General features: G+C 39.4%; 1 protein-coding gene across 9 annotated transcripts in view; it reads left to right on the top strand.

The window, feature by feature from the left end:
* KCNH7 (potassium voltage-gated channel subfamily H member 7) overlaps positions 1 to 9,893 on the top strand; it is a 336,293-nt gene extending 326,400 nt beyond the window's left edge. For all 9 annotated transcript variants that reach the window (XM_060777976.2, XM_060777984.2, XM_060777993.2 and 6 more), the window contains 2 exons: positions 5,736 to 5,925; positions 8,800 to 9,893. In XM_060777976.2, the coding sequence (XP_060633959.2) occupies positions 5,736 to 5,925; positions 8,800 to 9,066 (457 nt within the window). In that variant the 3' untranslated portion in view covers positions 9,067 to 9,893. The remainder of the gene's footprint in view (positions 1 to 5,735; positions 5,926 to 8,799) is intronic.
* The last annotated feature ends 5,420 nt before the right edge of the window (positions 9,894 to 15,313 follow it).

Here is a 15,313-nt window from a genome sequence, read left to right on the forward strand (position 1 = left end):
GCCAACTAAGTTGTTTTTGAAAAGCATCCCCAAGGAAGCAAGTGTTTCAGTCAGCAGTATCTGAAATAATAATAATAGAGAGGCATCTATTATTCCCTACCCTTTAGAGATGAGTTATTTGTCATTGGGATGAAGCATTTAATCAAGCTGGTAAGAAAACAATCAACTTCTTTTTCACAGAGGTTCATTTCCCAGCAAGGTTTCATTAGATAGCAAAACTAGGTTGCCTGCATAATCCTTCACTTTTGGGCAGTCTACAATTAGTATGAGGTGCAGAATTGCCAAACAAGGTATTATTTATCTTCACTTATATATGTTTTTTGTGTGCCCTATAAAATACAATTTCTGGTCACTGCACCATATGAATTAAAATAGAAAGAGAGTGCAGAGATCGCCTTGGAGACATAAAGTAGTCCCATTCCCCAATAATTTCACCCCTGCTTTAAAGGTCAGATTCAATTTCAGAGAAGATTTGAGGGGCCCTTTCTAGTCAGTGGAGTGTCTGAGAGCAAAAATTGCAGCATATTGTTTCTAAAAGCTGATTCTGTCTTTACCAGTGCCTTAGGAAAGGCATTTTAGTCCTTTAGAGGGGGGAACAAAAGCTGGGACACTCCCCCCTGCCCCAAGAGAAAATGTGATATTTGTGCTAAGACAGGTCAGGCTAACTAACGTTTTACCATCTCTTTTCAAGAAATAAGCAGTTTATATTTCCCAAGCCATTCTTGTTCTTTTAATAAGACATGAGCCAGTATTCTACATCAGCTAATTAAACCTCATTTACACTGCCATATATTGCAATTTGAAACTGCATTACATGCTCAGTGTAGGCATATAATGTATACCGTTCCCCATGAAGACCCTCACTGTTGTTAAGGCCTTTTTAGTTAGAGGGATTAATATTTTATGTACAGTTTCTGGAGGGTCAGTCTAGACAGCCTTTTTGCATTTGAAGCCTCTATCGCCCTTCCCCTTTAAGAATACCTTCAGGGGCGGAACCTCAGGCAAGGCACTTCTGGTTCTTGGAAGAGTCAGCCTTTTTGTAACTAGAAGGTGAAGAGAGAGGAAGGCCAGAAGGTCTACAAATAGCACATCCAGTCAGAGTTAAATATTGAGACCATTTTATAGACAATTGAACACCATACAAGAAAGAAACAATAAGAAGAAATAAAAATAAAAGAGCCTCAGTTCAGCCAGAACTTGGTCCATCTCTCAAAGACTTTGCCTCTCCTCATAAAGACTTTGTAGTGAAACACAGGAAGAGAGAATATCTGAAATTCTTGTCAGTTAACAAATTCCTGTTTGATTAAAATATATAGTCTCTAATCTGTTCCCTGTGCAGCCAGTTCACTTTCCAAGTAGTTAAGATTACATGAGGGCAGAACAGTGTAGTGCAACACAGTCAAACTGCATTATAGACGTGGTTGTTCCAGTGTACCTTTCCAGAATAAGGAAACTCCTAGCATTATGTCCCAACACACTTTATCAGAGATCTAGGATATCTACATGCCCACCCCCCTCCAAACACTCCACCTTGTCACGCCCAGCACTGTTAACTTTATTATTACATTTGGCCCTGCCATTGTTTTTAATTGTCATTGTGTGTTGTTAATGTTATTGCTTTGTTTTTTGAGTTATTTTGTTGTTGTTGTTATTGTTTGACTATTGTATTTGGGCTCGGCCTCTTGTAAGCCACACCGAGTCCTCCGGGAGATGATAGCGGGGTAGAAATAACGGGTTATTATTATTATTATTATTATTATTATTATTATATAAATCTACCCTGATTATATAATGCAATTTTAAACTGCATTATTTGACAATGTAGATGAGGCCTTAGTTAAGGAAATTTAAGTAATCCCTCCTGATCTAAATCCAGCTCCCTGCTGCCACCCCCCCCCCCCCCCCCCCCCCAAGTAATCTTAATGGTCCAGTTGTTAGCAGAATGGATCTTCTTTCTGGCTCAAATTACTCACAGGATTTACTCATCTGCAGCTGTTCCATATTTGTGGTCACTGCTTAGTCATGATTGTGACACTATTGCCAGAATTGAAATTCCCTACAACCTACTTTCCCAGACATGGAGAGAACAGTTACACCTACACAGCAGAATTATGCAATTTGACATCACTTTAACTACAATGGCTCAATGCTATGGAGTCATTGGAGATGTAGTTTTACATTGTTTTTAGCCTTCTCTGCTAAAGAGTGCTGATGTCTCACCAAACTATAAATCCTATAGTTCCATATGATTGAATTGCATTAATTCTACAGTGTTGATCACTAAATATTCCATTCTGCTGGCAACTGGAGCAGGCAAGAAAACCTGGACTCACCCTTTATTGGCTTCTATCTATCTATCTATCTATCTATCTATCTATCTATCTCCACAAGGTTTGATTGTTTCTGGTGTCATGGGTTTTCCATGATTTGCCCTACTTTGGGCAAAATTGGGGAATATTCTTGCAGCTTTGGGGAAGTCAGGACAGTGGGATCATATCCAATTCTGCTGTCCAGGTAGTATATCAGTGCTACTACTCTTTCTCTCTGCTCATCAGTCGTCACCACCAAAGAGCTCTGTGCAAGCTCCCGGTTGTTCCATAGATATCAACAGAGGCATTTGCGTAATCATGAAGAAGGTGAGGAGATCTGTCGTCCTCCCTCATTGCGCAGGCACCTCTGCTGATGTCAGGACACGGTACCTGTAACAATCAGGAGCTCATACGGAGTTCTTTGTCTGGCTGGGAGCAGTGCCGATTACATGGAAAATGAGGTGATAGTCTAAGGGACTGATGTAGTTCCAGCCCAGTTGAACTAAGTGGACACCAAGATGTGTCTGACCACCTCTGGGGCTAGTTAGGATCATTTCTGCTCTGGATCAGTCACAAATTTAGAGGCCAGTGCAGACTCATCCTTATGTAAGTATTGGTAACCAAGTGCCTTATGTATATATAACTAAAGTATTCCTAACTAAGTAGCTGATGTAGAATACTTGCAAATATTACAATTCCCTAGTTACTGAAGTATACACCTAGGGTTTTACATTACTCTAAATACATTACTCCATACGGTGTTTCAGGTGATGGCAGGGGGAAAAAATTTAGAGTCCATGGCTTAATAATATCATCAAGTTGACAAGAAGAGATGGTTGTTAAATGTTGTTTCTGCAAAAACGAAGTGATTGATTCGGTTATATAGCTGAATTACTCCAATCAACAATGCTTTTTTCAGGGTTTTTTTCTGTTTGAAAGTTTATTGCCATGCTATGGCTTTATTTTGAATGAACATCCCACTGTGGTGACTTGAGACTTCAGGGGATGAAAATTTTGGAATAGTTATGTTTGGGCACACCAAGGGGGTCTGTCAGTTTGGCATGCCATAGATGTGTGATTGCCAATAGGAGAAGGACCAAAGAATAAGATACCTAGCTGGTCTTCTACCTAGGTTTGCAGTCTTGTGGTCTAACCTGCCCCCTTCCTTCCAAAAACATGTCACAAACAAGTATGGAATAGAAGAAAGTTATATTGTCGCTTTTGAAGTAGCTTGCAAATCCACATTCCTTTGCACCAAGTAGGGCAGGAAATCTTGTAACCAGGCATCAAAAGGGCTTGCAAGTAGGTAAAGCCACATTTAATTGGAAATTGGCTTTTGTTCAGGCATGTAAGTTTTTTTATAATCATTTCCCCAGGATTCCATTACTGTCATCACTTTTGTCATGATAAATGGGCAATTTAATCATGAATTGACAAATTCAGTCTGTATTAGTCACTGAGTGCTCCTGGGCATGTCGACTGCACATTTTAACAAGCAATTTAAAGCCAATATAAGGGTCAACCCCTTCCTTTGCGTTCAATGAGGCAATAAAACCCAAATAGCAGTGGCCTAATTTTGACTGGAAGGTAATATATTCCAGTATAGCATATGTTACAATATAGCAGGTCATGGGAATCATGCAACAAATTCTGTTCCCCTATTTATTAATAAACCTTCAAGAAATAATTTACAATGTAGTAGCCAATTAAAAGCTCTGTGTTGTATAGGCTATTTATTTATTTATTTATTTACTATATTTATATACTGTCATTCTCAGCCCGAGTGCGACTCGGGCGGTTTACAAAACGACACAATTCGATGCCCACAATAACATAAAAACAGTTAAAACATTTATCATAAATAACATTTGTTGTTGTGTGCCTTCAAAATGTTTCCAATTTATGGCAACCCTAAGATGAACCTTTCACGGGATATTCTGTGGCTGGGAATGGGTGACTTTCTCAGAGTCCCCCAGTGAGTTTTCATAATCAAGCGGAAATTTACACCCTGGTCCCCTGAATTATAGACCAACACTCAGACCATTACACCACGTTGTCTCTCACAGAAAACTGGTGTTTTTCTGCTATTTTGGATTGAACTCCCATAGACACTGGCTTGTGTGGTTAATGGCCAGTGGTCAGGGTTTGAAAGCTTTAGTCCAAGGATCAATAATGTGAAATCACAAGTTTTGGACTAAAGCAGTGGTTCTCAACCTGTGAGTCCCCAGGTATTTTGGCCTACAACTCCCAGAAATCCCAGCCAGTTTGCCAGCTGTTAGGATTTCTGGGAGTTGAAGGCCAAAACATCTGGGGATCCACAGGTTGAGAACGACTGCTTTAGTCCAAAACTTGTGAATGATTTCACATTGTTGATCCTTGTCTTAATTTAATAGAGTCAACAGAGGCCACATGACTATTTCCTTGAATGAATATAATGCTTTATTTACTTAGAACACATTAGTGCAGGTAAGTGATTCCATCAATACAGATCTTAACTATTCCACAATCTCAGTGGCTACATAATTCTTCTGGTGAATTCATCATTAGGTGGCCAACTTTCCAGTGACAGGCCTCTTGGCAGTGATATAGGCTTCCCCTTAAATGACAGTTATCTAACTTGCCAATGGGACTATATTCAAAGCTTTGTTGAACCTGCCAAAATCCCTTCAATAATGTGATAAATCTAATCTAAGTTCTTCAAACTTTAGAGAATCTAAATAAAGTTCAGAACCTATTTTGTTGGAAGAGAAGGCCCAGAACCTTGAGTAGCTTATAGATACCCTGAAGGCTAATTACAAGAGAGTCAGATAGAGGAGATTTTCATCAAGTCAAGAAATTTCTGATGTTGTTAGTTGTGCAGCCCCAGAAAAAGGCAAATAAGTAAAACAGGATAACAAAAAAAAAGTCCTGGCTTGCTGAAATCCAAGAACAGACACAAGGGCATTATTCTGACTAGTTAAACATATAACAAGCCAGAATCTCTTATTCAGGTTACAAAACACACGAAATAAACTTTTTTCTATGTTACAGCACATACGCCATTGGAGGATCCAAGGTGTGAATAGGCCACATGCATGCGGGGACATGAGAGAAACCTTGCAGAGGATGGTAAAACATCCAGGCGTCCCCTGGGCAGCATCCTTGCAGATGGCCAATTCTCTCACACTAGAAGCAATTTGCAGTTTCTCAAGTCACTCTTGACACACACGCACACACACAAAAGCAACATATAGCTTGTCCTTGCTAAGCCAGAATTCCCTCAAATCTGACCTTGCCACTTTATTCAGACATAGCTAGTGTTGTAGATATTCCTGTTTGCTTTCAGAACACCGTTAAGTGATATTATTGCAGGTTACGACTTCCATAGTCTTGTCAAAATGTATTACTCCTGCCAACATGTGTATTGATTTCTTGTTACCTTTCCAGGCTCGAATCCCAAATGACGTCTGACATCCAAACCATCCTGCAGCTACTGCAGAGACAAACAGCACTCATCCCACCGGCTTATAGCGTGGTGACCGCAAGTGCAGATTATAACAGGCCAGCTGTCCGGATCGTACAAAACCTTCATCCTGTAGCATCCATTAAAACAGACAGAAGCTTCAGTCCTTCACAGGTAGGCATATCAGGTATCCTAAAGTTGGAAAATCTCTTCCAGTCCAAGGGTCAGCTTCAATTTTGGAGAAGTTCTCGGGGCCACATTCCATAGCATTGTTGAATCTGAAACAATTACGGCCTGCAACAAAGCCTATGGGCAGGCATTTCAACAGTAATACTGGGAGGATTAAATCATGAAATGATGGCATTATACAGAAGGGGTGTGGACATCTGAGGCATCCAAGAGGAATATATTAGACCCAGTGGTCTTCCCAAAAATATGCAAATGCTCTCCTATGCCATGTCCTTTTGCAGGCAATCGTACATTTTATCAAAGGCATTTGTATAATACAAGAAGTACAGCTAACCAGATGTTCCTATTATAGCTTTTATTGAATGGAGTCATTCTCTCTCTGAAAGATCCAGTTCATTGTTTGGGGGGCGCTTTGACCCAGCCACATGGTTGCAGTGTCCAGGAGTGCCTTCGTCCATCTTTGGCCAATGCACCAGCTGTGCCCTTTCTTGAGGAGGGCAGATCTGACCACAGTGGTTCATACCTTAGCTACCTCCTGATTAGATTATTGGAAAGTGCTTCGAAACATTTGAAAAGGTATTTGGAAGCTGCAGCTAGAGCAAAATGCATCAGCCTGGCTGGCATCAAGTGTGCGTTTTAGAGACGACGTGACAATGGCCTTACAAGAACTGCACTGGTTTTCAATTTGCTTCCAAGATCAATTCAAAGTGCTGGTTTTGACCTACAGTGTCTTAAATGCCTTGAAGCCAAAATATCTGAAATACCATTTCCTCCCATATAAGCTTGCATGAAATTTGAGATCTTCAGCAGAGGTACTGTGGTGTGTCCTAATCCCTGGCCAGGCTAATCTTACGTGAACATGTCATAGGGTTTTCCTTGTAGCAATACCACAGTTGTGAATCTCCGTGGCAAAACAAGTTAAGCTGACTCCATCTGTTTTGAGCTGCTGGTAGACATCTAACATGTTGTTGTTCTGCATAGCCTTTCATGCTTGATACCACTCTGTTTACATGGTCTTAAATATATACATTTAAGGAATATTTTTAGATTGCAGTTAGGAATTCTTAACAAGTATTTACATTTTTAAAAGATTTTATTTCAGTGTTATTTTTAATATTTTCACATGCTCTGCATTAACTTTTGAGTCTTGATGTAAAATCAATCAAACAGATTAATGTAGTCCAGCATCCTGTTTCTCATAGCAGATTTATTTATTTATTTATTTATTTATTTATTTATTTATTTATTTATTTATTTAATATGCTGCCTTTCTCCCTCGGTGGGACACAAGACCTTTGGAAAACAACTGATATCTTTTTTGGGAAAACTCCTGGAACATGTGGTCACCTCGCAACTCCAGGTGTTTTTGGAAGAAGAAGTTTATCTGTATCCCTCACAGTCTGGCCTTAAGCCAGGGCTTAGAAATGAAACAGCCTTGGTTGCCTGAGTGGATGATCTATGCAGGGAACTGGATGGGAGAGTGTGTCCCTGTTGGTTCTCTTGGATCTCTCAGCGGCCTTCAATACCGTAGAACACGCTATCCTTCTGAGATGCTCCAGTCCTTCCTGGAGGGCTGTTCTCAGAAGGTGTTGTTGGTGGACACCTGCTCAGCCCCGCTCAGGACCCACAGGGTTCAGTACTGTCCCCCATGTTGTTTAACATCTATATGAAACCACTGAGAGAGATCATCTGGAGTTCTGGAGTTTGATGTCACCTGTATGCAGATGATGTTCAACTGTATCGTTCCTTCCCACCGGTGCTTGGCAGCTGTGACGACCTGGATTAGGACTAACAAATTGAAACTGAATCCAGATAAGGCAGAGGTACTCTTGGTCAGTCATAAGGCCGAACAGGGTATAGGGTTACAGCCTGTGCAGGACAGGAATACACTCCCCCTGAGGACACAGATTCACAGCTTGGGAGTTTTCCTGGATTCATCATTGAAACCCCAGGTCTTGGCAGTAGCCAGGGGAGCTTTTGCATAATTAAAACTTGTCGGCCAGTTGCTCCCGTACCTTGGGATGTCAGATTTGGCCATGGTAGTCAACACTCTTGTTACATCTTGAATAGACTACTGCAACACATGCTACCTGGGATTGCCTTTGAAGACTGTTCAGAAGCTTCAGTTAGTCTAATGGGTGACAGCCAGGTTCCTTACTGGAGCAGGGTACAGGGAGCACACAACCCCTATGTTGCGCCAGCTCCATTGGCTGCCATTCTGCTACTGAGCACAATTCAAAGTGCTTACTTTAGCCCAGGTAAAGGTAAAGGTGTTCCCCTGACATTAAATCCAGTCATGTCCAACTCTGGGGGTTGGTGCTCATCTCCATTTTTAAACTGAAGAGCCACTGTTGTCCTTAGACACCTCCAAGGTCATGTGGCCAGCATGACTTCATAGAGCGCTGTCTTCCCGCCAGAGCAATGTAATGTGTGGTTGTAATTATCTTGTCTTAAGATTGAAATGTTTTTTTTAATTATTTGCTTTTAATTTATATGGTTGGTTTTATTCTATGAATGTATATGTGGCATCGAATTGTTCCTTCTTTTGTGAGCCATCCTGATTCTCCTTCAAAATTAGAAGGATGGGATATAAATATAGTAAATAAATAAATAAATAAATATCTTTAGAAACCCCTTAAGCAGGATACAAGGACACTAATCCTTACCTGGTGTTGTTCCCTTGTGACTGGTGTTCAGAGCCACATTGCCTATGAAGCTGTAAGGAGGAAAGACTTACATATTATGCTCAGCTGCCGTTGCTCTCATAACAATATGGAAACCCCACCTCCCATGTTTTCCCTTGTAATTTCATGGCACAAAGGCAACCTTTGAAATGATGATTTTGTTTCATTTCCTCAGTGTTCTGAATTACTAGACATTGAAAAATCAAAACTGAAATCCAAAGAATCCCTCTCAAGCGGAGTGCATCTCAACACAGCCTCAGAAGACAACCTGACATCGTTTTTGGAACAAGAGCATGACCAGTCTTTAGAGCTCCCCCCACGGCATTGTAAGACTTACCTCCACCCGATTAGGCACCCATCCTTGCCTGATTCTTCCCTAAGCACTGTAGGAATCTTGGGTCTCCATAGGCATGTTTCAGATCCTGGTCTTCCTGGGAAATAACCCTTTTGTACTCTTACATCACCTAAAATGTAAGTGCTTTTAATGGCTGGGGCTTTTTTTCTCCTTTTTTTGTTTTCTATTTAAATTCTCTATACTTGACTCAGGGGCTACAAGGTTAAACCGTTATATGCAAAAGTACTGTATATTTTCCTAACTTTGTAGCTTGTAAGGTATAAAGTTAACCACTAACAGTGTAAATATATAAATATATAGATATATATATAAAGAAACAAACTGTATGTTCCAAATATAAAACTGCCAGCATTCTCAAGGCACCTTATATTTTTTAATTTTTTTAAAGCACCTGCATGTTTGGAAATGATTACAGTTCTGTTGCATGGAAACTACTATTTACTGTTTTCGATGAAATCCTATTTTATTGCGGATATGCCTTCGAAAATATAGATGGGCCACGTGGAAATGACTTGTTTGGGTCACATACACATCCAGCTATTTAGCAGTTCGAGTGAACCTTTCATCCAGCTTTCCTTCTGACATTGGATTTTTACAGCCCGCAGTCATTCTGGTCAAGAGTGTAGTAGTTGAGTCTTCTGGGTCTGGAAGTCATTCATGTAAAACACCATTAACAACATTGATTGCTGGGAGGGGGTGGTGGGAAGAGCTGGAACAACGGGGCTGTGCAATTGAAAACATCATCAACGACTTGCATCCACATTGGCTGAATCATTTGATTTTTTTAATAAAATATATTTTTTTCTTTATTAAAACCTCATCATAGCTATGTGCTGCTTGCCCTACAAAGGCAGCTAGCTGTCAGACACTCCGCATAATCAAATGCAATAAATATAATTTCTACATGATAACAATGACTTTGTTGTTTTTTTCTTCAAGACAAACCATGAAAAAAAAGGGCTGTATAATGAAAAGATCTTTCTTCTGACAATGTATAGAGTTAGAATCTTAGAATTACAGTAGAGTCTCGCTTATCCAACATAAATGGGCTGGCAGAACATTGGATAGCGAAAATGTTGGCTAATAAGGAGGGATTAAAGAAAAGCCTATTAAACGTCAAATTACATTATGATTTTACAAATTAAGCACCAAAACATGTTTTACAACAAATCAACAGAAAAAGCAGTTCAGTACACGATAACGTTATGTAGTAATTACTGTATTTACGAATACCAAAACATTGCAATGTATTGAAACAGCTGTGGATCTGGGCAGCAGGCAGACTGCGTTGGATAATACAGAACGTTGAATGAGTGAAGGCCATGTAAACTTGATGGAAAAATGGATCATTCATCAAATAAACCAACGGTATAATTCAAAACAGCTGAAAGAGCAGGTTGTCAAAAAGCTGGGGATAACCGTCCGCACACAGTTAATATCTATGTATATATACACATTTGTGCCACTAAGGGTTTGTGTGCAAACTTAAATATATTGGTATACTTTATTTCTAACTAAGTAAACTGGTAACCAAAGTTGATTACTAACTAGAACTAACTTCGAAAATTCATACAGTGCATACTGCATATGCATAATATTTTGCAAATACTTAAGATTTAATTTTATTAAAAAATATTTATTTATTTATTTACTACATTTGTAGACCGCCCTTCTCAGCCCTAGGGCGACTCACGGCGGTGTACAACATATAAAAACCAGGTACAATTTCAACAAAGCAATTACACATCAACAATAAACAACAGCACTATCAATAATACAGTTACACTAAATCATTCGCCACGTCTCATCGTTGAATCATAATCCGAATCTCATTATCCATGTTCCGTTCTAATCGTCATTGCCAATTGTTGCAGCACTTACACAAACGCCTTCTCAAAGAACCACGTCTTTACCTGCTTCAAAAGTTGTGTTCTTTTTAAGATCTATTGATTTAAAATGTGCATCACTGAATGAAAAGAAAGGCTTTCTGTCAGAAATCACAGTTGGTTTTTACGTGGTGAGATGTATTCCATACTGGGCATGCGTATTCAGCAGCAGAGTAGCAAAACACAAGGGCAGATTCTTCACTGGCTCTGGTTGTGATCCCCAGGTAGTGCCAGTCAGCTTTCATATGATATTATTTCTAGCACCCACTTTTTGTTTGATAATCAAGCAGTGCTTCTTGGAAGTCAGAGCATGGTTAGAGTAACTCCCAGGTGTTTTGGTGTGCTGCAATGCTCCAGTGGGATTCCTCCCAGCATAAAGCAAACAAATACATCTAGAATTTTTTATTCAGTAATTGTACTTTTGCCGAAGTTGTAAAGTTCACTATGAAGGAATGTATGCCATTCAAAGGTGGTACTTTGCTCAATGTTGACATGTCAGTATGGAGAAGTGTGATGGATGACTATGACAATGTATAGTCACTGTAAGGGCACAGCATTCTCCTCATTATTTTTCTGTAGTTAGTTGCAAATGTGCTCCAGTCTGTGAAATCGAGTTACAAGGCTTAAGAAATGCCACAAGTGAAAGCTAATGTTGTATCTCATATTGTTGATCTCAGCTTTACAATTGGAGCACATTTATAATCACTAAAGAATTGCCTGTCAAAACTAATAGTGTGAATTGAACCCAGTACAAAATCGCTTTGAAGTTCAGTAAATGGATATTGTGTTTACAGGGTTGATATTCAGGTTAAACTTAATATTGTTTCTGAACCTTTACACTAATACAATATATGTCTTTTGTGCACCAACACAACCACTCGCCTTTCTTTCAATTTTCTGTTAGTATCAATTCATAGTATGATACATAGTAGTATTTCTAGACTTTATCAGACCTCTTCCCTTTATTTCACTGAAAAAACAATGCCTGAAACTCTTCTCAGGAAATGTTTGGGACCAATGAAATGTATACATACATAGATACATACATACGCATATGTATGTATATGTGTATCTACACGCACAAATCAAAACTTTTGCTACAATTTCCCCCTTCTTTTACATTTTACACACTTTCTCTTCTGGACTAGTAAGAAGCTTATACCTTGTGTGGATATGTATATATACATGTATTTGTTTTTGACATTTGCACGCAATGTAACCAATAAAGGTGTTCAAGTGAAATACAATGAACAATCTTAAAAAATCATTCAAGCACAAAATAGTCTCTAGTTCAGCATACAATCAGAAGCAATGTAGACTAAAACAAACGAAAAACACAGAACCCTGAAAATCTTTCCTACACGGTAAATAATATGCAATGCCTGGTGAGTTTCTTGTTTGTTCTGTTTACATTATACCACTATGTCATATTGTAAATAACTTACTTTTTTAAAAGAAGTTTTTAATACTAACAGGCCAAAACTACACAGATTATTTAAAAGGCTTAAATAAAGGAAGAGGTCTTTCTCGTGATACCAAAAGACATGGCAGAAGATGAACTTCGATGTGAAATCTATTCCATAAGTGGGATTGTTTTGGTTGTGTACCTTCAAGTTGTTCCAGACTTAGGAACCTTTCACAGGCTTTTCTTATGGGAGGTTTTGCTTTTGGCCTCTTCTCAGGCTAAGCAAGTGTGACTTGCCCAAGATTTCCCACTGGGTTTCCACAACTGAGCGATAATTTGAACCTGGTCTCTGCTCAAACCACTGCACCACATCATAATTTACACAAACATAAAAATGTGATCAAACCCCATTCCAGATAGTAGGTTTGTGGTCTTATACTGAACCAACTGCAATTTCTGAACTGTTTTTCAAAGCAGCTTCACAGCTCTACTGCAGAGAAAGGAGAATTACAGGCGAACACAGGTAAGGTGTTAACTGGAGTATATTAAAAGTAATCTTAGCATTTTACAAACTGTAAATCGGATCCTTTGGAGGAGGCTTCCCTAACTTTGGAGTGGGGGGATGATGCTCTTGCCCGGATATTCCTTCCCTTCATCCCATGTACAAAAGGGAGGGAGGTAGCATTTACCTCACTCCATCCTCAATCAAAGCTCTAGTGTAGTGGTGTTCAACCTGTGGGTCCCCAGATGTTTTGGCCTTCAATTCCCAGAAATCCTAACACCTGGTAAACTGGCTGGGATTTCTGGGAGTTGTAGGCCAAAACACCTGGGGACCTACAGGTTGAGAACCACTGCTCTAGTGTTTTCTGCCACTGCAGAAATAGAGGGGTGGCATACACATTTCTGAATATGCATCAATTTGAAGAGTCAATTCCAGATAGATAGTTAAAATGGCTTAAATGTGATTTTTCAATCATTGTGATGGTAACATATAGCTAAAAAATTATGCTTTCATTGAGCTTCTCATTATCGTAAAGGCAGATTTGTTCATCCTCTTTGTAGCTGCCAGGAAACCCATGCAACTAACAGATGTCAAGTAGAATCATGATACATCTATTTCCGAAGGTTTTGCTTGAGTCATATTAGTTACCGTATGTGGTTTAAGGCTGCCTCCGAGAGTCTTGAGATAACGTGTGTTCAATCTCATTAATTGGAAATTGGGGTGAAATATTTGCCTCCTCCCAAGATTAGACAAGCATGAAACTGGGGGGAACAGGTGTTTTTAAGGCTATGGGAGTTAGATATTCCCCAACACAATTCACCTCATCATTATTTTTATAAAAAACAAAAACTTCTTTAGAGGATGCCAAAGGGTAAAATTCCCCTCTAAAACAAGGCACACAGAGCAACATACACCTCTTGTTTTAGTCCATCAAACTATCCTAAATACTCCTGTATAGATTCTAAAATCAGTTCCAAAAAACTGATCAACTTATCCACGGATCAGAGTGAGTATTGGACCTTAACATGTATATAAAAAGAACTATCCCCTTCTCTGAGTGTCAAAAGCCAGGAGCTTGCTCTGTCCTGGAAGATCCCAAAGCACATATACCCTCTACTCTTTGCCCCATGGCACAACCTTTGGCCTTTTAGAATACCTGGGTGGGAAAGTGGTGGTGGTGGGCAGGGGCTGCTGCCCCGCTGAAGTGGTTCTCTCTGAGGAAAAACCCACAACTTGTTTGAACACTCATGAAGCAGTGATGGAAAGTAACCTGTAGAGCAGGCCTCTTCAAGCTGCAGCTCACCAGCTATTTGGGCCTCCAACTCCCAGAAGCCCTAGCCAACTTGTTCAATGGTGATGAATTCTGGGAGTTGGAAGCCCAAATAGAAGGAACGCTGCAAGTTGAACTGGTCTGCTGTCGAGCATCCACAATTGGGTGGAATTTCTGATTTGCAAATTGACTATTCTATATACCTTCCCAAAGTAGAACTATTTAAAGATTTGTTTACAGGGAGCTAAGGGGATTTGATGAAATAGCTTGCCTCCAAATGCCATGAGGTCATTTTTTTATATAGCGCATAGACACATATGGATGTGGAATACAACTTACCTGGCAAGTCATGTGTTGTCCTGCTCCTACATTATGCTGAACAGATTTATCAGTTTTTTTCTGTATTTCATTATTGTACGTTATAGCACAGGGGGTTTCAAAATGATAGACCCAATTTCAAAGCTGTAAATTTCACAATGGCAGCATGTTACAATGGCACAAAAAATTAGACATTTTAATGAATTCCCAAATTTTACTAGCTATTTTGAGCTAGAAACAAATAAAAAATAACTTTGCAAATGAAGAATATCTCATTAAGTTCTTATGCTATGGGGTTGCCCTCCTGTGAACTACTGAGGCTACCGTAGTTGTTTGTGTGCTGGGAGAGAGATCTAGAGGTAATCCTTTGAAACTCTATGCCTCACCCTTTCAAGGGGTAAGGGTTACATTCATGGGAGTTCATGGTTGCAGAGATACAATGACTCCTAATTGAGTACATCTTTTCAAAACACCCCGTATTTCACACCATATGTAAGGAATGTAGATTGACATGTGAAGCCTCCCAAACCATCTCTCACAGTAAAGCTAATTCTTTTGCATGCTTTTGTTAAAACTTTCCTTTTAATCATTAAAGTAACATCACCCATCTAAGAAATACAAAATTTTACATGCACATAACATTAATAACTGTGCTGATTCTTTTCATAAACTGGGAGCGCATGATACTTTTTCCCCTGTTAGGAAAAGGTCTTACCAGTGGGACTATACTATAGGGTACCCGCCCCCCCCCCCCCCCAAACTGTACATTGATTCTCAAACACTTCAAATGGGAGAATTTCCAAATGTTATTTCACATTTCATGCTCCACCCAAAATGATGGTATTGCTCCTTTATATGCAATCTAAGATAGGGGTAAAATTGAAAAACGTATAGAATTACAACTGTGCTCAAAAACTATTATTTCAAATTTAGACAGCCTTAGGATGAAAGAA

This window comes from Anolis sagrei, chromosome 1, assembly GCF_037176765.1.
Source record: "Anolis sagrei isolate rAnoSag1 chromosome 1, rAnoSag1.mat, whole genome shotgun sequence".
In the NCBI taxonomy this organism is placed as follows: Eukaryota; Metazoa; Chordata; class Lepidosauria; order Squamata; family Dactyloidae; genus Anolis; species Anolis sagrei.